The sequence below is a fragment of the Herpailurus yagouaroundi genome, unplaced genomic scaffold (genome assembly GCF_014898765.1).
Source record: "Herpailurus yagouaroundi ecotype Mexico unplaced genomic scaffold, PumYag 183, whole genome shotgun sequence".
NCBI lineage: Eukaryota > Metazoa > Chordata > Mammalia > Carnivora > Felidae > Herpailurus > Herpailurus yagouaroundi.
The window spans coordinates 19,044,891-19,066,565 of NW_024412414.1; the positions used below are offsets into that span (position 1 = coordinate 19,044,891).

At 40.8% G+C, this 21,675-nt stretch overlaps 1 protein-coding gene across 3 annotated transcripts in view; it reads right to left on the reverse strand.

The window, feature by feature from the left end:
- The window catches only part of MITF (melanocyte inducing transcription factor), a 66,965-nt gene that overhangs the window by 11,414 nt on the left and 33,876 nt on the right, over window positions 1-21,675 (reverse strand). For 2 of the 3 annotated variants that reach the window (XM_040492163.1, XM_040492161.1), the window contains exons 4-7: window positions 19,790-19,885; window positions 11,131-11,248; window positions 8,080-8,154; window positions 1,845-1,920 (exon numbers count right to left, since the gene is read on the reverse strand). In XM_040492163.1, the coding sequence (XP_040348097.1) occupies window positions 1,845-1,920; window positions 8,080-8,154; window positions 11,131-11,248; window positions 19,790-19,885 (365 nt within the window). The remainder of the gene's footprint in view (window positions 1-1,844; window positions 1,921-8,079; window positions 8,155-11,130; window positions 11,249-19,789; window positions 19,886-21,675) is intronic. The other variant, XM_040492162.1, reaches the window with a different exon arrangement.

Sequence of the window (21,675 nt, forward strand, 5' to 3'; positions counted from 1 at the left end):
CGAGAGGCAGACTTATGGCCCCTAGAGAATTCCCTGAGGTTTATCCCTGGGGTCTGAGCACCAAAGATGGCTACCCAGGGAGGTGTGCTGAGATAGAGGGAGCACAGACTTGTTTAATATTCAGGGCTGAGGTCAAAGTAACCAACACTTGAGCAGCCAGAGAGGGATGTAACCGTAATGAAAGATGCCTCAACTAGACCAGTAGGTTGAAAAACCCATGGTGAAACACGTGAGCAGCGACTCAGTTTTTAAGAAGTGACTATTTCAACCAATTATCTCAGGTTTTGCTTCCTTGTGACATCCAATGAATCAGGCTTTTAGGCTTAAAGGAAGGGTTTTCAAACTTTTTTTTTCTGGTAATGACAGCAACCCTTTTCCCACACAGAACTATATAAAGATTCCCAATATATAAATCAGCGAAAGCGGATCTGCTATGGGGGGGGGAGAGCGTGTGGGGCTAAGACCCTGGTTCACTAGATGGTGTCTCTGTAGCAGCCCCAGAGCCTGTTCCAGAAACCTGGTAGGGAAAAACTCCCATTAGAGATTATAGTCCATTTATCTTAAAACAATGCCTACAATTAAAGATCATTATCAGTTCAGATTATAAACACGTAAGTATTCTAATACAATAGAGAAAGAAGATATGCAAATAGAGGCTTTCACTGCAGCCCCATAATTTCATAATGTTGCTAAAGAGATTCACATGCTACAGTTTAAAAGAATATGCTAAAAAGTGAACGCTGATAAAGAACAGGAAAATGGGAATTCAATTTCAACTATCATGCAAGACTGACTATAGGAAATGAAGGTCGCAGCCCCTTAGTAGGATAAATTTGTGCGGCAGAACTGAGAATTTGAATGTTGTGAGTTTCAAAATGGCTTTTCCTTGAAACCTGGCAAAGCAAAATGTGGATGATGGAAATTGTGCTTGAACATTCATCAAAGCCACCTTACAATGGGCCATGATTTTATTTTATTTTGTCACAAATTCCCTGACAATAACGTGAATAGCAAATTTAATAAGGCTTGCATGAATAATGCTTGATTTCATCTTTACATTTTATTAGGTAGCTAAAAGGTTCTATTCAAAGGCTAATTTCAGACCACGCCACTGGGGGTCATTAAAACGTATACATCCTCCTGCCTCTTACATCAAACGGGTCACTTTCTAGTAGATAAAAATTGTGTACTTGTTGTCCTACTTGCTGACACAGTAGGAAAATTATCTTTACAACTGCTCTCCATCTGAAACGGGGAGAGGGGCGGTGTGGGCGGGAAGGTGGGCAGAGACTGGAAGCTGAAATCCAAATCTGCTGACCAGTACTTGAAAGAATTTTAAAAAATTATTTTTTTCTAGATCGGTAAAGCATATAAAGGGCATGCAAGTTAAAAAAAATTTTTTTTTGACCTTATGGCTGTTGAGTGTTAGACATGGAGTCTCCTATACCAGCCCACAGATACTGTTGAGCTCTCCAGCAAATGGTCAACAGCTCTTGCTTGAACAGCTACTGAAATCTCTATCCTGCAACCATTAAAGAGAATTCTTCCAACAGCTTGGTGATCATTTGCCAAGGAGTCTCAGATTTCAGAAAGCCACCTCCTCGTATCCAAAGCTGAAGACCTTATGCCCAATAACCGTTTAATACAATTCAGTTCATTTCTCTCAAAATTTTAGTTTGGCCAGACTAACAAGGAAAGGGATAACTATACCAGACGTGGAACCAATGGTTCAGGGGGGTGCTTCCTGACTCTGGTTTTTAGAACTGTGCCCTTTCTGCAACATATGAATAAGCATTAAGGTCCCCAAAAATATACAATGCAGATTAACATGGAATTGTACTCACGGATCATTGGACTTGGGAATCAAAGTACCTAGTTCTTTAATGCGATCATTTATGTTAAATCGTCTTCTTCTTTCAACTTCAAGAAAAGAGGACAGGAAGGGACTGTCAGTAACAGCACCACATACACATGTAGCATATCTCGTTAAAGCCATGTACGCATTAGCCTGGCCAGCCCAAGGCTGTGTTTCCGGATCTGGGTTTCCAGATACTATCATGGTTTTGGGACTGAGGTTCAAGTGCTTCCAAACAAATGAGTTACCTTTGTACAGAACTTCATCATTTACAAAGTGATGAGACTGTAATTTCTCCTTTGATTCTATAACACCCTGACACTGGAGTTAAGTCTCCTCAATGATAAATGACAAAACTACTTTGGGGGATATTAGGGACTTGACAAGGGTACCCAGGAGCAAGCGAAAACAGCCTGAACTCAACCCTGACCATTCAGACTAGGGGCAACCAACATTTTCTACAGGGCCAGATAATGAGGACTTTGGGCTTTGAGGGCCAAACTGGCAAAACTGAGGATGTTATGTAGATACTTATGTAATGAAAGAGAAGATAAGTTCCTTTTGTTTATTGACAATGTTCAAAATGTGACAATATTAACTGGAGATATATATATATATATATATTTATTTTTTTTTTTTTTTTTTTTTTTTTTGCAATGCCAGTTGACTAACAAGAAGCGCTGGATGCCAGAAGTTGGATTTTATATAATTCTCACATATCACAAAACATTCCTCTTTTGATTTTTTTAACCATTTAGAAACATAAGAAACATTCTTAGGGGCGTCTGGGTGGCTCAGTCGGTTAAGCCTCCGACTTCGGCTCAGGTCATGATCTCGCGATCCGTGAGTTCAAGCCCCGTGTCAGGCTCTGTGCTGACAGCTCAGAGCCTGGAGCCTGTTTCAGATTCTGTGTCTCTCTCTCTCTGACCCTCCCCCCTTCATGCTCTGTCTCTCTCTGTCTCAAAAATAAATAAACGTTAAAAAAAAAAAAGAAACATTCTTAGCCTACCGGCCATACAAAACTCCCTGCCCTAGGCCCAGTGTTGCCCAACAGATATATACAATGTGAGTTACTTCCGTAATTTAAAATTTTCTAAGTAATCACACTGAAGAAGTAAAAAGAAAGAGGAAAAATTAATTTGAATATCTTGTTAAATCCAATATACCCATCCTTTCAACATGTAAGCTATATGAATTGTAACTAAATACTTAACATTCTTTTCTTTGTACTACATTTTTGATATCCAGAGTTTATTTTAGAATTTTTAAAGGTTGTATTCATTTGGAGAGAGAGAGGGCATGAGCAGAGGAAAGGGCAGAGAGAGAGGGGGAGAAAGACAATCCCAAGCAGGCTCTGCACTGCCAGCACAGAGCCCGATGGGAGGCTCGAGCTCACAAACCCTGAGATCATGACCTGAGCCGAAATCAAGAGTCTGACGCTTAACTGACTGAGCCACTCAGGCGCCCCGAAATCCAGTGTGTATTTTATACTTACAGCACATCACAATTTGAACTATAGCGCATTTCAAGTGTTCAATAGGCAGATGCGTTGAGGGGATACGGTGCTGGGTAACACATCCTAGAAGTTAAGTTAAGCTTCTTTAACTACACCATGCGTCCTAACAGCGTCCCTATTTTATCAATTCAGTTGCATGTGTAGCTAAATTATCATCTTCTTTCGGGAGGGTGAAACAGTAAAGCATATGGGTTAATAAATGTTTCTAATTTACCTACCCGGCCAAATAAATTCCAAATAACTTAAGGTCTAATAAATCAGATTAAAAAGTTAACATTTTACTTTAAACATAATATAACCTAATACACATTTATATTTGACCTACTAGTAGTCCATACGTTTAGGTACATGATATATGCTACTTTCCCAACACACTCTGTATTTTTTCTTAGCAGAGGGATCCCTTCTATGATTAAACCAGGCATTTAAAATACTGCCTTAGCATTAAATTTTTATAAAACAGATACACCGATACTCACTGGTTCTAAAGAAGGAATTTTTGGACCTCTGATCTGGTAGCTAACCTCCTCCAAAACTAAAAGCATGACATGCTTTCTTACTTTTCCAAGCATGTAACAATCAGAAAAATTCAAACAGCACTGAAATGCATAACGTGAAGTAAAAGTTTCCTGTGATCCAGATACGACCACTGTTAAGTTTCTTATATATCCTTTGTGATGATTTTTATTCTCTAACCAAGCTGCCTGCCCAGGACACAGTTCTTGGAACTCTTCTTCATCTATATTCACTTACTCGTGATCTCATCTCGTCTCATGGTTTTCTACGCCACACAAACACTGATGACTCCCACAATTGTATTTCCAACTTAGGTCCCTGAAACTCCAGACTCGCATGTCCAACTACTAGTTGTTTCCACAGGGAGGTCTAATGGGCAGTCCCAAGAGTCCAAACACAAGCTCCTGTTCTTCCATGCTCAAACGACTCCACCCACAGCCTTTCCCACCTCATTTACTGTAACTCCATTCCTCTAGTTACTTAGGCCAAAACCTTGGAATCAGTTCTACACCTCTGTTCCTCTCACATCCCACATCGGATCCATCATCAAAGCCTGTTGGCTCTATATTCGAAAGATCTACAGAATCCGCCCACTTTCAACCTCCACTGTTACCTGAGAGAAGCGACCATCATCTCTTGCCTAAGGATTACTGCAATTCTCCTAACTACCATCTGTCACCCGCACCCACTGCTTCCTACCCACTCTGGTCTACTTAGACCACAACAGCCAGAGGGATCCTGTTAAAACCTAAGGCAGAGCATCCAACCCCTTGCTAAAAACCCGCCAATCATTTCCCACCTCACTGAGACAAAAGCCAGGTCCTCAAGGATCTGGTGGGCTCCCATCCTTGTGACCTCATGCTCTGCTCCTCTCCCTCTCTGACCACATCTTCTGTCGTGACTTACCGCTGTCCCACCTCCCGTTAGCCCCACTGGCTTCCTGCAATTCCTCAACCAGACGAGATCCACTTCCCGCTTTAGGACTTCATACTGCTGTTCACCCTGAGGGGAACACCCTTCCCCAAATATCTGTATGATTCTGCCCTCACCAACCTCAGGCAGTGCCTCAGATTTACCTATAAGCCTTCTCTGACCACCCTATTTAAAACTGAACCACCACCTCGCATGCCTATCCTGACATTCTATCCTGTTGCCTGTACTTTGTCGCCTCATAGAACCTTCAACCATCTGCATATTTCATTCGTTTGCTTCTTATGTAATATATAATTTATGATAACATAACATAATATAATAATTTAATATAACAACACTATAATATAAACAAAATGTTTTATATTAAATGTTGTATATTATATGTTATGATATATATAAACAAATGAAATATGCAGATGATAGAAGGTTCTATGAGGAATACACACACACACACACACACACACTTAGTGTATTCTTTTTACATACTGAGATAATAATATGTATATTATCTGCCACTTAACTCTTCTCACTCAGTAATATATTGTGGCTATCCATGTAAATCAGGTAAAAAAGACCAACCCCATTCTTCTTAAGAGCCACTGAGTATCCTTTATAGGGATATACTGTAATTTATTTACAAACACTCCAGTGATAAATATTTAGACTATGTCTAATTTCTCCCTCTGTCAATGGTATAATGAATATTTTGGCCAGTGCTCCCATACACATTTTACTCCTATCGTGGTTTTTGTTCTGTACTGAAAACACCACCTTAATGTATTCGTTTGCTCATCTATTGGGTCTGCCCTTCAGTCAAATGGAAGCTCATAAGTGAGAAGCCTATCTGTCTAGTTCACTTCTGTAGAAAAATGCCTCAGACATAATGAGGGCTCAGTAAATAGTTATGAGTAAACAAATGAATGTATTATTTTGCACATTTTGGCAACTACTTTTACAAGGTAAGTTCTTAGAAGAGGAAGAGCTATGTCAATGGACAATCTAACCTTGAGTACTCATTTCTTTTTTTTTTTTAATGTTTATTTTTGAGAGAGAGGGTGAGAGAGCACGCACACAAGCAGGAGAGGGACAGAGAGAGGGGGGACAGAGGATCTAAAGTGTGCTCTGCACTGAGAGCAGAGCCTGACGCCGGGCTCGAACTCTGGAGCTGTGAGATCTTCACCTGAGCCAAAGTCGGATGCTTAACCAACTGAGCCACCCATGCACCCCTTGAGTATTCATTTCTGATGGTTAGATGAGATTTTAAGGTTTTTTTTATAGACCTCAGAGTATGACCTAATCATGTTTATATTTTACTGACAACCCTAAACTTGAGAGTTCAGGTGCCTACGTAAAGGTATTGTTTTTGACAAGATCCAACTTCGTTTTCCACAGGTCAGTTAGGTGGAGTTTTGGGTAACGCCTGATGATCTTAATTCTAAGTTATATAGAAAGAACAAATGTCTTAGAGTACAATTACTTGGAAGCCAGAGGAGATCTTAGAAATATTACTCCCAATCTTTGGGTTAAAAGGAGCAGAGCTTCCCCCGGCTGAAATGGGAACTAGGAAGGACAGTATCTATTAAAAGAAAGAACCCATCCCCTCTGGGACCCAGCGATTCCTTTTCTCAGTACCTGACCTGGAGAAAGAAACTCCCCTGTACACAGAAAGAGTGGTGCGTGTGCAAATGCTCACTGTGGCATTGCTTAGAACAGGGAAAAACTGGGGGCACCTGGGTGGCTCAGTCAGTTATGCGTCCGACTTTGGCTCAGGTCATGATTTCACAGTTTGTGAGTTCAAGCTCCGTGTTGGGCTCTGTGCTGACAACTCGGAGCCTGGAGCCTGTTTCTGATTCTGTGTCTCCCTCTCTCTCTGCCCCTTCTCCTCTCGTGCTCTGTCACTCTCTGTCTCTCAAAAATGAATAAACATTAAAAAAAAAAGTACAGGGAAAAGCTGGAAGTAATTTCAACAGTTAGCAGTAGGAGAATCACTCAATTTCACACAGCCATGCTATGGAATACTATACAACAGTTTTTTAAAAGGAGACAGACCTACACTAACAACTGCAAAGGTTCTTCAGGAAAGACTGCTGAATATAAAAAAGCAAACAGCAACAAATATGGATAACATGATACTGCTTGTGTTAAAACAGACACCAAAAAGCCCACTATTTATTCTCGGTGTGCATGTGCACATGTGTGTATTCTTAAACACATGGGCAGAGACTGGCAAGATCAACAACAAACTGGACAAAAAAAAAGAAAAACAAACCAACAATGATGACTTTTACGAATCAGAGGAGAATTCTAACTTTATTCTATCATTTTAAATTCGGGTCTAATTCTATCATTTTTACCACAACAAAGTGTCTATACATAACTTTTTTTTTTTTTCAACGTTTATTTATTTTTGGGACAGAGAGAGACAGAGCATGAACGGGGGAGGGGCAGAGAGAGAGGGAGACACAGAATCGGAAACAGGCTCCAGACTCTGAGCCATCAGCCCAGAGCCCGACGCGGGGCTCGAACTCACGGACTGCGAGATCGTGACCTGGCTGAAGTCGGACGCCTAACCGACTGCGCCACCCAGGTGCCCCTATACATAACTTATTACATTCTTAAAACTCAATTTAGGAAGAAGATGACAGGAGGCCAAAAGATGAAAAATTCTTTTTAACTGTGCAGCCTCTTTAACTTTTGTTTATGAAACAAAAACCTTAAGTTCTCAAATCTTAAAGATTTGATCAAGAGTAAATTAAACGTGTTTTTACATGTCAGGAGACTTTTTTTTTTTTTAAGTCACAAGTAAAGTCAGAAATTTGGGAGGGTACCTTACCCACTGACTCCCCTCCAGGTGTTTTATTTTTTTTTTTTTCTTTCAAATCTCACTGGAGAAGGTGATCCCATCATCCCCTTTTGTTAATAAGTTCCAGTGTGAGCAACACTTATAATTGGGTAGTTGGGGATCAAGTCTCCCTCTCACCACACACACACACACACACACACACACACAGACACACCCCATTACTGTAAATAAGTAAAGTAAATACTTTTCAGAATACTGGAAAAAATTCAATTTGATTGGAGATAAAATATGGGGAAAATAAATGTTACTTTCTCTGAAAAACAATTTTTCTTCCATAAATTATATCTTTATAACAGCTATACGTATCAATTTCCTCCCCTGTAAGATTTCAAACAATTTTGATATAAGGGGGAACATCCACTCCAATCAAATATCATGAACATAAAACCAACTTACTCAAGTTGTGATTGTCCTTTTTTTGCCTCTCTTTGGCCAATGCTCTCGCTTCAGATTCTGTGGGAAAAATACACGCTGTGCACGTGAATGAAGTAATTAGAAACTGGAACGGTTCAAGGCACACAATGATGTCAACTACAAAACACCTCATTTTCTATATATAGAAGCTTATCTGACCAGATTCTAACAATCCAAAGAGGGTTTTTCAAATTATCATTCTTAAAAAGCTTGCATTTTTTCCAAAGCAATACTTACGAAATAAATGCAAAGACTTGGCTTCTACAAAATGGTAAAAGACCAGTAACAAAGATGTCTGACACACTACAAACATACAAGAGGAAAAATAAATAACCAGAGAACTAGGGAAATTTGCAGCTGATATTCTATTATCAGGAGTGAAATTTCCTTTTCATGCAACAGAACTTTGAGGTTATTTCTTCGAGGCCTTTGTAACATTGACATAAAAAACTGGGTACAGAAGCTATCACATTGGCTCTCTAACTGACTGGTGGAAATGGACTCATTTTTTCAGAACTGGGAGCCAGGTTCCAACAGAACCCGCTGGAATGAAATTATGATCCTTAGGAGCAACTATTTTCCTAGTCTGGGTTTATGAAAACAAACAGAGGAATAGGGTACTAAAGCATTTGGAAGCAGCTCTATTGGAAAAGATGTGTTTGCATAGCAACTCTTGTGAGTTCTCTGTGATGAGGGATTACTTTGCACCTTTCAGGACAGCAAACCAAAACAAGAGAGAAACAGTCCTTTGACTAATCCTGGGATTCTAGAACCTCTGTTATTTCCTTTTCAGAAGAGTTATCTGAAAGATTACACTACCTTAACTCAGAATCTACCCCAAAATAGAAACCTTTTTAGCATAACTCATAGCCACTAAAGTATGTATGTATGTATGTATGTATGTATGTATGTATGTATGTATGTATTATGCATGTATTATTATGTACAAATAAATAATTCAGAAGCTAAATTATTTCAACTTGGAAGTTCAATCCAAATGATTTTCTATTTGTTTCTCACATGAGCATTACAGACAGCTTTTATTCATACACCCTCCACTTCACTATCTTATTTTTTGTTTTCTTGCTTTATTTCTAGCCCCCCCCCCCCCGCCTTTTTTTTCAGTTTGCCAGCCACACACCATGGTTTTCTGCCTTCCAACTTCAACCCACTAACTGTGGACCAGCTTTGGCCAAGGCAATCCGGTGAACTTCTCTAACATCTGGTAGCTTCACCCACATCCTCCCCAAGGGGGTGGACTCTTGGCCTGGGGGGTGGGGGTGGGAGAGGTTCTTTCTCAAGCCTGGATACCCCCTGCAGCCTCAGGATCTTCTTTAACATATCATCCTAAGTAGCTGCTAGCCTGTGTTTGGTTAACAATTCTATATTTTAAACCTCCACTGTTCAAATCACCATGTGGTCTCTGCTTCCTGACCAGAATCTAACACAGGTGGAAAAACCAAACTTAAGAAAGATAATTTTTTGCCTGTAGATCAGAACTGACTCCTAAGCTTTTGGCTACATCATACTCCTGCTCCAACTAGCAGTGTTCAGAACCCTAATTCCTGTCTATTTCTCCTTTTCCTGCCTGGAATGGTCATTTTCTATGATAGAAAGTGATTCTGGAAGTGTATACTTCATTATATCTGCTTACTTTCTTTAAAAAAATCAACGTCTACCCCTTACCTATTTCTCTCATTCCCACCTGTTGCCTCTGTTGTTTTCTTTTGTTTTTGAAGAAGCAAACACATAATTCAAAACCCCACTTTGCACTTAAGTTGTAAGAATTCTGATCATGTCACGCTAACCACATTTTACCATTACTTAGTAAAGATCTCGGCATTATTTTCTAAGAACTTCATGACACTGTTCCTTCCTGGTAGGGTTCCTACTTTTTTGTTGACTTCCGATGAGTTTTAATATTAATTAGTTTTATCCTTTATTTAAAAAAAATTTAATGTTTATTTATAGTAGAGAGAGACAGAGTACGAGTAGGTGAGGGGCAGAGAGAGAGGGAGACAAAGAATACGAAGCAGGCTTCAGGTTCTGAGTTGTCAGCACATAGCTGATGTGGGGCCTGAAGTCAGGAACCACAAGATCATGACCAGAGCCAAAGTCGGACACTTAACTGACTAAGCCACCCAGGTGCCCCAATTAATTATCTCTTTTAAACCAAATCAATGTTTGTTTTTCCAAATGTCTTTCTCTTGCCACTATCTTCTGAAATATTTTTTTAAAAAAGACACCCTTGATCAAATAGGAATTTTTCACACCAAATATATTTTCCGTATTTTCAGCGTGTTCACGTAATCCTGCAAGATGCAAGGACCAAACATGAAAAAGGGGGATAAGGTGAGGGCCATAAAATTCAGCATGATAGAATGCCAGTTCTAATGTCGTTTCGTCATGTTTTAATGGCCAAATGCTCTCCCTAAAGCGTTAAACAAAATGGTGAAATAGGTAATTTCACACATGCCCCAGGAACAAACAATACCCATTGCTCGGTTTTATAATCTATTTTTTTACTCCGTGTAATAAATCTTTTGCGTGTGACTTAGCAAAAATAACAGGAGGCATCTGAAGATGTTAAGAAATTCATTCTTACCCTATCCTGACAACTGTGGGCTTGAATGTATGTGCAACAAAATATCGGCCCAGGGTTCTCAAACGCAAATGCTTCTAGGGGCTTAGCAAAAACACCAGATGGGTTAGAGACATCTGATCATTAAAAATGTTGCCTAGTGCCCCCAGCCCAAAGGGGACAGCAGCCAAAGACACAATGAGGGGTGTCATGGAGTTCTAACAATGCCATGGAGTGACAGCAGCCCCAATTCCCAGTACCTCAAATACTGGAAATTTCCAAGTATAAATCTTCCATCTTAAAATATTGCTCAATGTTTTCACCACCGCATAGACCTAAAAAAAAGTATGTCTACGAATTGGCAAGAGTCTGGAGGTCACAATTTTGAGAACTGTGTTTGTCAGGAAATCAACAGAAAATCCCCAGTAAGAGGCACTCTTGCCAGGATTTACCTGTGAGCTCCCTTTTTATGTTGGGAAGGTTGGCTGGACAGGAGTTGCTGATGGTGAGGCCTGGGGGTGGCAGTCCTTGGTTGCCATAAAGATCAATCAGATTTCCAGAGACAGGTAACTAGAGAGAGAAAAACAGTGATAGAAACAAACTGTTGAACAGCTCCTCATTCAGCTAGAACCCGTATCGATTCCGGACTTTACTTAAAAGAAACGGTAGGATGCAAAAAGTCATTTTTTTAAAACAGGAAAGCACGACATGTTTACACTTTTTCACTCACTCAGAGACATGGTCACCTTAGCTCATTCCCTTTGAGAGAAGGAAGGACGCGGAATCTCCTACCCATAAGATGGCTATATTACCAGCTTATACGTACATTTTGAGCGTGCAGACAATGGATAATGTGGCAAACTCACTATCTAGCACATCCAGGGGCATACGCTAAATGTTCAGTAAAGGTCGGCTATTACCGTAAAACAGGGTTCTGTGTGGCATGACTTTTTCACCAAAGCACGTTTTTCATCAAAGTCATTTTTTCCATCCCTCTCCTTTTTATCTCTCTTCACTATAAAGAGCACTTTTGCAGCGGAAAAGCACTGAGAAGTGTTCTCTATTGGCAAAGAAATGGTTTCCTCATTGCTAAAGGAAAGCGATTTTCCTTGAGAGTGAAATCTTTCGCAAAGCCACAAGAGGGAGCCCACTGACTTTAATAAAAGAACAAAACATACACTTTAAAAAAAAAAAAAAAAAAAAAAGGAAAGTATTTAGCCTTCTCAACCTAGCTTAAGAGTGTTTTTCTCCAGTTCTGAGTTGAATCATTTGAAGTAGTGAACTTATTTCTGCCCCCAGTGCTGCTTTTCCTGTACTGAGTTCACTGGAAGAGTCTGATGTGCCCGTTTTTGGGCACAAGAGGGGCCCCGGACATTTCCTCTTCCCACCGGCCGAAATAAAGTTCTCAACTATCACTCTGGGGACACAGTTAAGTGACCTCACTCCTGCCACTGCAGAAACTCCCCATTCCCAGCTTAATTCAAACACTTCCTGTAAACTATTAACACCGTGTAAGAAATTGATCATTTAACCCTTCTTGTCCTTGACTATACACTCTAAGTTTTACTCCACGTCTGAGAAAAGTGAATGTTTACTGACCAAGGGGCTCCAATAAAGATGACATTGAAGATTTCACCTTTCATTTTCTCCGGTGGCAACTAACATACAGATAAAAATATCTCACAAAACAAAGACAGAAATGTGTTTCCCTTCATCGGTAGCCTTCGACCATCTATCCACCATGGCTTCTAAGTATGTGCTCTATGAAATGAACCCCAAACTAAACCCCAAATGAAAGAGATGGGGGAGGCTTGTACTTTCTGGCAGGTAAACAAGGATACCAGCTCTAATATGACTGGGTCCTGAGGGCAGGGAGGACAGACAGATCAGCAGGACACCTCTCTCTCTTTTCCACTCAGTCTTTTGCTTCTTTTTGAAGGCAGGATGTATGTTATGTATATAAAATGTACTATATATATCCCATTATACAGATTCATATAAACAATGCGCTGTGATAACTTAAAATGTCCTTGAACCACAATTCAAGCCCCTCTAGCTAAGAACCTGATCAAAAGTGACAGTGATTATTAGCTGTCATTTTACTAAGTGGTTTTATTTGAAGTAGGTCACCTTCTTAGGGTCAGTCTCGCCTTGTGTGTGCTCAGTTGTACTCCTGTCCAACTTAAGACACCAGAAGGAAGGGGGTGCAAATCTCTCAGCACAGCACTGTAAAGAGTTAGAGCATCAAAACTTCTAAAGCTGCTATGACATCTCATAACCCCTCTGGATTCCTCCTGTCTTTCCGGAGTTTCAGATCTTTGAAGAACTACTGAGTATTAATAAACTAAGGATGTGGCTTTAAAAATTCAATGCAACAAGCTAAAAAAAATATATTTCCATTCCTCTAGAAATACAAATCCTATCTATTATATTTTCAAATGCAAACTGTAAGCAACACGTGCAATTGTGTTATGATGATGATTTGTTAGGGAAAATTAATAGACAAGACATACATAGAGAGCTTTAAAAAAAAAAAACACCTTGAAGTCACCAAAGGACTTACAGTGAACAGATATCTGATTATAAGCTTTTCCAGGACAAGAACATATTTTCTAAACATATTCTAAAGGACAATGTGTGTGTACATATACCAAATAAATGCAGACTCACATGGAAGGGAGGGAGGGAGGGAGACAGAGACAGACAGACATGGAGCAAAAGAAACAAAAACTGGGAACGAGACAGAGACAAAGACTCAGAGTAGGGGTGGAAACAGGAAGAGAGAGACACATGTGCATATGGGAAGAGAGGTGGACAGACAGATGGAGAGACATGCAGGATGGCGGTGGGGAGAAAGAGCAAGACTGGGGACCCCCGGAGAGAAATGGATTGGGGGGGAGCTGAAAACTCCAGAAAAGATTGCTGTGAATGGCAGGGAGTGACAGTGGGGCCCGCCAAGAAGGGAGATGAATTAACATCTCTAGAACAAGACGCCTTATCGGGTACTCCGCTGAGACATCATTACTTCCAGTCCCCAGAACGGCTCTTAAGTGTCCACCTACTTCTCTGCAAGATTTCCTGCTCTAGCTGCTTTTCCAACACTTGCCGAAGAGGAGCTTGCAGCATGTACCTTGCCGGAATATTTTGCTGGGGACAGTTTTTTGTGTGGGGCCCTACTCTGGGCCAGGTACAGAACTAGAAAGGCACTCTGTGGATGTCACCTTAACGGCTTTTATGGCAGAAAAACCATGGGGCTAGCTATGTGTGAACAGAGCTTTGTGGTAGGAGGTTCATATACTATATTAATAACAGTATTGGGGGAGGGGTAGTGTCAACCTGCTGATAAACCAATTAGAAAGTGCAATTTTCAAGTCATCTCCAACTGGATCTAAGCAAATAAAAACCTAGTTGCTCACTAGCCAAGTATGGATGCTCAAATTTACGCATTAGTAGTGCAGCCATTCACAGGCGGGCTTAGGAGCCAGAGAACTAGCTTAAAACCTGCCTGTGTTACTGACCTGCTGTGTGATATTAACCTCTCTGAGGCATGGTGCCACCTCTGAAGACTGGTGATCACATCACCCATCTCACAGGGTTGTGTAACAATCAGAGGTAACAGGGGGTGAAACACTGTATTTAAGTGATCAGTACACTGCCAGGTTTGGTAACATTATGATTTTCTACAAAGTACTGTATTCCCAACCCGCTCTAAACTTGGATCAATGACACCACATATGCCATGTTAATTACTATGTAGCCTGTCAACCACTGTACCAATTTTGCCAGGCTGCAGTGCAAATCTAAATATAGGAATCAAGGGAACTACAGGGCTGTATTAACGGCTCAGTGTTCAAATCGAGGCTTCTCCATTGGGGACCCCCTCCCCTTCTCCGAGGGTATCTGTCAACTTCTAGAGTCATTTTGGGCTGTGACAACTGGGGGGGAGTGGAGGGTACCACTGGCATCTAATGGGTGGAGACTGGGGATGCTGCTAAAAACATCCTGCAATGAGCAGGACAGCCTCATAACAAAGAATTATCCATCTCGAATGTTAGTGGGGCTGAAGCTGAGAGACTCCACCCCTAAATGGTGCCTTATGTTGTGTGTGTTAATGGCTGTCATTCGTTGAGACTACTAAGTGGAAGGTTGATTACACATCATTCTGGGGTGCCTGGTTGGTCAGTTAAGCTACAACTTCGGCTCAGGTCATGATCTTCCAGTTTGTGGGTATGCACCCCACGTCAGGCTCTGTGCTGACAGCTGAGAGCCTGGAGCCTGCTTCGGATTCTGGGTGTTCCCCTCTCTCTGCCCCTCCCCCGCTCGTGCTCTGTCTCTCTTTCTCTCAAAAATAAGTGACATTAAAAAAAATTTTTTTAGGGGTGCCTGGGTGACTCAGTCGGTTAAGCATCCGACTTTGGCTCAGGTCATGATCTCACAGTGCGTGAGCTCAAGCCCTGCGTCGGGCTCTGTGCTGACAGCTCAGAGCCTGGAACCTGCTTCGGATTCTGTATCTCCCTCTCTCTCTGCCCCTCCCCTGCTCATGCTCTGTCTCTCTCTGTATCAGAAATAAATACAACACTAAAAATTTTTTTTAATTTTTTTTAAATAAATACAAAAATAAACATGGCTTTCTAATTACAAATTGGTCATGCATATTTAAGAAAGGATTCTGTGGTTCCCCTTCTGGGTTAGAAAAACTGCCCCATAAACATAGCCAACATTTATAATTAAGGCAAAATAATATCTTTGAAGCTAAGGAAGAGGAAGAGGCATCTTCTGTTAACATGGATATGTCGTGGGGCGCCTGGGGGGCTCAGTCGGTTACGCATCCGACTTTGGCTCAGGTCATGATCTCATGGCTCGTGAGTTCGAGCCCCGCATCGGGCTCTGTGCTGACAGCTCGGAGCCTGGAGCCTGCTTCGGATTCTGTGCCTCCCTCTCTCTCTGCCCCTCCCCCCGCTCATGCTCTGTCTTTCTCCCTCTCTCTCAAAAATAAACATTAAAAAAATTAAACAAAAAAAAATTTCACTTCCAGCACAGAAGTGTACAATGTCCAGATCAAAGCCACAGTCTGGTAGGGACAAATAAAGAGGGGGTGAACGCCTATGGGTCTGTGCTCCAAACTTGGTCTGAATTGTGTTCTTCAATGTTCTGCTCCACCAAAATGAATATTTTTCCAAGTAAACGATCATTGTAAAATATTATTATTTTCTTCTTTCTGGATGTTCCCCTTCTCTGAATCTCAATTGAGCACTGTGAGCACAAGTAAACTGGGACTTTTATTCTTTGTTTGTAATGGTACAAGAGGGCCCTTGTGCTCTTAGAACAGTTATTTCTAGACTCCAATTCCCTTAGGATAGTTTCCTCTCTAAGTGTTCCTTCCACTTTACTTTTTTTTTTCAAGAAGTTAACTTGAAATAAAGCATATCAAAGAATCAAATAAACGGAAAAGAAACGCCTAACATAAAGAACGTGAAGTTTAAACTCTACTGTCGGGGGGGGGGGAGAAATTAAAATGTGAGGGACGTGTGGTAGCTTTGTTGTTTCTTTTGACAACCCAAGCCCAGGTTTATCAAGAATAAGAACTAGGAACCAACATTTAGTAAGTGCGTATCAGAATCAAGACTCTTCTAAATGCTTTTTGTGGATTAGCTCTTGACATTTTCATATGAATTCTATTGTCTTAGATGCTCTTATTATTATTATTCCCATTTTCCACACAAAGAAAGTGAGTCAGAGAGGTCAAATAACTCACTCAAGAGTATGCACTCAATTCAGCTGTCTGGCTCATGATCTGAGTTCCTAATCTCTATATTATAGGGTCTCCACTAATAGCAAAATGCTGAACCGCTTTGGTCATGGTCTGGTTCTGCTGGGGTTACCTTTAGACTTTTTCAGTGTGCAAATATAGAAAAGTAACGAATGCCTGGATAGTAAGCGACATCTGAGGGTGCTACAGGTGACTCCAGCCCTGGCTGGGAATTAATTCAATGCTGCCCAGGGCATCTTTCCCACCCAGGAGCTCCCCTGAGATTGCGCCTCTGCTCCCGAACTACCCTCCTCTATTCAAGGTCTGACACAGTCTCCTCTTTCCAGGCTGGGAAGCTCTATGAGCAGAGGTAGGAAAGCTCACTCATCTTCATCCACAGCACTTCACTCAGGGCTGGTGACACAGGAGGTATTCAGTAAATGCTAATTCAATCATAAAGTTAGCTTAGGAGCAATCAGATAATCAAGAAATAAGGTTTCCATTCTAATGTGGAATGACTGAGGAGACATGGGTATTCAGTCTAAAGGAAAGAAGCAGGGGCGCCTGGGTGGCTTAGTTGGTTCAGTATCCAACTTCGGCCAGGTCATGATCTCTTGTGAGTTCAAGCCCCACGTCGGGCTCTGTGCTGACAGCTCAGAGCCTGGAGCCTGCTTCAGATTCTGTGTTTCCCTTTCTCTCTGCACCTCCCCTGCTCATGCTCTCTCTCTCTCTCCCTCTCTAAGAATAAGCATTAAAAGTAATAAAGGAGAGAAGCAAATGGGGGTCTTGAAAACTGTCTTCAAAAGGTTTGTCATGAGGGGGCACCTGGGTGGCTCAGTTGGTAAAGCTTCCAACTTCGGCTCATGTTTGTGGTTTTGAGCCCCGTGTCGGGCTCTGTGCTGACAGCTCAGAGCCTGAAGCCTGCTTCGGATTTTGTGTCTCCCTCTCTCTCTCCCCCTCCCCTGCACAAACTCTGTCTCTTTCTCTCTCTCAAAAATAAACAAACATTAAAAAAAAAAAAAAAAACAGAATACATTAAAAAAAGAAGAAGAAGAAGGATTGTTCTGAGGACAAGTTCTCCATGAGGCAAACTGGGACCCATGTCTAGAATTCATACAGAAACTCATTGTAACATCTGAATTATAATTATTAAGTATGATGTTATTTTAAAATAGAACTAGACACATTATAGATGCTCAAGGAATATCACCTGAATAAAATACTATCAAAATTACTTGATAGTATAAAAAATTACTTCATAATTTCGATGTTGTTAAGTACAACTTGTTTCCAATGCTGAATGCTACACATACTTTATGAGATGACCATGTGAGGCAGGTACAATTATCAGTCTGATTTTACAGATGGATAAATGCAGGAGTTCAGGAAGCTACGTAACACGCAAGATGACAGAGGAAATGGAAGGCTTTGGATAGGAACCCAGATATGAGCACAAATCCCCAACTCTTAACCATTGTGTTTTCCTGTTTGTCTTGTGAGCTAGTGCATATCCTTCTTTAGAGGCTTTCAAGAAGATGCATGACTGATTCTATGTGTGTATGCAGGGGAAACGGAAGATATATAAGGGAAGGCTAATGCACAGAGTACTCGGTTGGCTCAGATGACTTCAAAGGTCCTCATTATTGGAGAAAAAATTTTAAATGATTTATTAAAAAAAATCATATTAAGTTTATAGTCTTCCTGAGTGCGCCTGGATACCACTCGACACCACTGGCAAAATGACCACCTTCATCAAGCAAAGTTCCTTTGGGCTGATTGGGCCATTGCTAATAATTGCAGTGAGGGCATTGAAAACATTGTAAACATACCCATGTTTCCGAGTATATTTATACATTCCACAGTGCAAGCTCTCCCAAGTGTTTTGCTCACATTCATCCCAGGATTTCGACTGCTGACAAGGGTAGCCCTCCTCACAAGAGGCACAAAGTTGGAAGCAGAAGGGTTCCAACTGATGCCAACTAAGCGCTCCAAGAGGGTGGGGAGACTGTGGCATGGAAACATCTGTCAAGATGGCAGAACATCCAGATCTTTCAAAAACGGTGGGGGAGGGGGGTGTGAGTTTAAATGGGGAGGAAGTTGATAAAGACTGAGGATCCTAGAAAAGACTTTGGGGTTTCAAGGGGGGTTGTCACCCTTCAGGACTTCAGGTAAGTGAACTGAAAGAAGTAAAACAAGATGGAAAAGAAAAGAAAATGCTACCTATAAAACTTGAGTGTACTATAGTAAACTATTTTGGTGTAAATAAGCAAGGGCTATCATATTCCCTGGCCATGGGGATTTATTTATAGGAACTTATGCTCTAAAAAGATTTTCTATTGTGGTAAAAATTCCTATAACATAAAATTTAGCATCTTACCCATTTTGAAGTGTACAGCCCAGGAACGCTAAGTCTATTCACATCATTGTGAAACAGATCTCGAGGACTTCTTCATCTTACAAATCCCAAACTCTGTACCCATCAGAGAAGAACTCCTCTCACATCCCTCTCTCCTATGGAAATTAGCCTTTCAAATATAGGTTATTCAAGAATATGATAGCCCCGTGGCATTGATCTCAGAGGAAACAAAATAAGATTGGACAAGGCATTCCAAAGCCAATTGAAGAGTCTTGTCTCTGACACACCCAAGCTATGGAAATCTGTGCAAGACCAGAGAACCTTTCCTAATCCTAAAAACGAGGGTAATGATACTACCCCAACTTGACTCACAGAATTACTGCAAGGACTAGAGTCACAGAATTAGTATAAGGACTAAATAAGACCTACAGTAAGGCTTTGGCTAAGTGGTAACATAAGCCACCACTCTAAGGAGTGAAAAAAAAAAAAAAAAACAATACAGGCAAGGCTCCAAATTATAGAGAGAAGGAAATTTAATAAACCACTGCTTTATTAACTAAAATTGAATAGATTTAGATGAAGAAAGGCAACTCAAATGTCAGTCTATCATCTGTGAATAGTAAGGTACCACCTTTTACTTTAAAAGGTGCATTCATTTGTCATGCCAAGGAGAATGCTACTGTAAATAGTATACTCCATAGTATTGCCCCTGGCAGCGGGCACTATGTTGGTCACTAGATGTCCGGGGGAAGCCTGTTGTCCTAGTGACAGTGGACTTGCAAGCCAGGGAACGTGGAGCTTTATCAGGGGGTTACTGATAAACCCACGAGAAATTCTTAATTTCTGATGTCAAAGTCACTTATTTGTGATCCTGAGACAATTCCTTGGTTTAGTATTAGTAAGTTTCTCAATCAGCCACTTGCAGACATAAACTAAAAGCTCAGGAAAAAAGAGAGAACACTGGCAATAACTCAAGATATTCTTTAAAAAAAAAAGTCATCAATACCGTATTTGCCATCTGCAAAGCAGGATCCATCAAGCCCAGGATTTCTTCATTATAACTTGATTCTAGGCTAATGATGTCATCAATTACATCATCCATCTGTAGGAATAAAAGGGCAATGGAAGAGACAAATATAAGCAAAAACTGTACAAAGCAACCCAAAGAGAGATCCATGATTCTCTTCTTACCCTCAACACTGAATGCTCTTCACTTAGATTTCTAAGTTACCATCCCTTCCTGCCAAACAGGAACATCACTGAAGGTCACTGACACTAACCAGTGATAAGGATGACATCGGTAACCAGTGCTTAGTGAGGGATTACTAGGTGCCAGGCACCGGGCTCAGGGTTTTGGACAGGTTCAATCATTTCCCCCTCACAGTAGCCCCATCAGGGTAGGGGCTGTGAGTATATCCATTCTCCAGGTGAGATGAAGGAGAAGCACCTTGCCCAATGAAGAAGAGTTGAACCCATTCTCTCAAGCACTATGTTCAACTGCCACTCCTAGACAGGAAAGCTGGACTGGGAAACCTCATCTTCAAAGACAGCTGCGATTTCCTTTTTTTCTCTAAGGACTATATCCCATAGCCTTTGTAGACCCTCCTTGAAGTAAGAAAACACAGGCGGTCACTCAGACCTTTGCTCTCCTACGGACTTGTGTGGGGGGTCACTGTGGCTCTCAGGCTACTGGCGAATGCTGCACCGATCTTTACGGTGACTTATATAAACTAAGCGTCTCCTTGTGCGGCTGCCAATGTGCACGGGGCTCCCCCAGGAGTACACCAGGACGGGGTTATCATTACAGTGGTGGAGCTGACAGTCCCTCTAGATCAATTTTATTCCTCAAGTACCAAAACATCAGTTATGATAATAAACAACAGTGATTACATGTGCCTTGCAGCAGTTGCAAAGACAAGGCTGTGAGAACATTTCGTTGTAAACACCTTATGTATTTGAGCTGGGTATGTGCCTGTGTGTCTGCGAGCATGCACTCAGGCTTGAATCTCGATAATGCTTCGCAAGTACACAGTGAGGTCTCAGACCTCAGAGGAATGCTCTTCATGTCTTTTTGTCATTTCCAATGAAAGAGGACAGGCCCCAATGTCACAGGGCTTGTTGGAATCCTCATTCTCCCGCTTTCTGTAGTAAGGGCAACGCCCTCAATTTTTAAAGGCCTCAACAGGCCAATCTGGAAAATGGGGTTAATAATACTCATCTTATTGGATTCCTGTGAGATCTCAGCATAAAGTATAAAAAGTGACTCAGAGTGCCATGGATATAGTAAACACCCAAAAAAATGAGAGTTATTAAGTGACCTCTGACAACGATAATTGTGGGTTGAACAACGTCCAGCACATCGTTTGTTTAGTTTCATTTCTAGATTGACCAGTTAGGTTTGTTTGCTTCTATGGGATGATTTTCTAATTGAGTCGAACAGTCAAATGGGCCAGGGGACTTATGCACAACCTCTCCTTGTAAATTTTTAGGGAAATAAAATTAGTGGGTTTTATTGATAGAATAAATAGAATTTTTATTTTTAATAGAATAGAATTTTTTAAATCATTTCTTTTTCTGATTTAAAAAACACTAAAGCAAGTTAATAATTGGAAATACAGAAAAGTAAAGAATTTTTCATTGCTTATTCTTCTTTCTCTATCTATACACACATTGTAAAATATATAAATATGTTAATAAATGTTTGTGGTGTTATTTATACATCTATTAAACAGGATGTCACAGAAGAATCTCTAATCACTTGCAAAAAATCCATGAAATATTATTAAACTAATACATTTCAAATGCAGGTTTCATGAGAGTCCATTTTGTAAAACAATATGTAGACCTTTCTCCCTCTCTCTCTCTCTCTCTCTCTCTCTCTCACACACACAC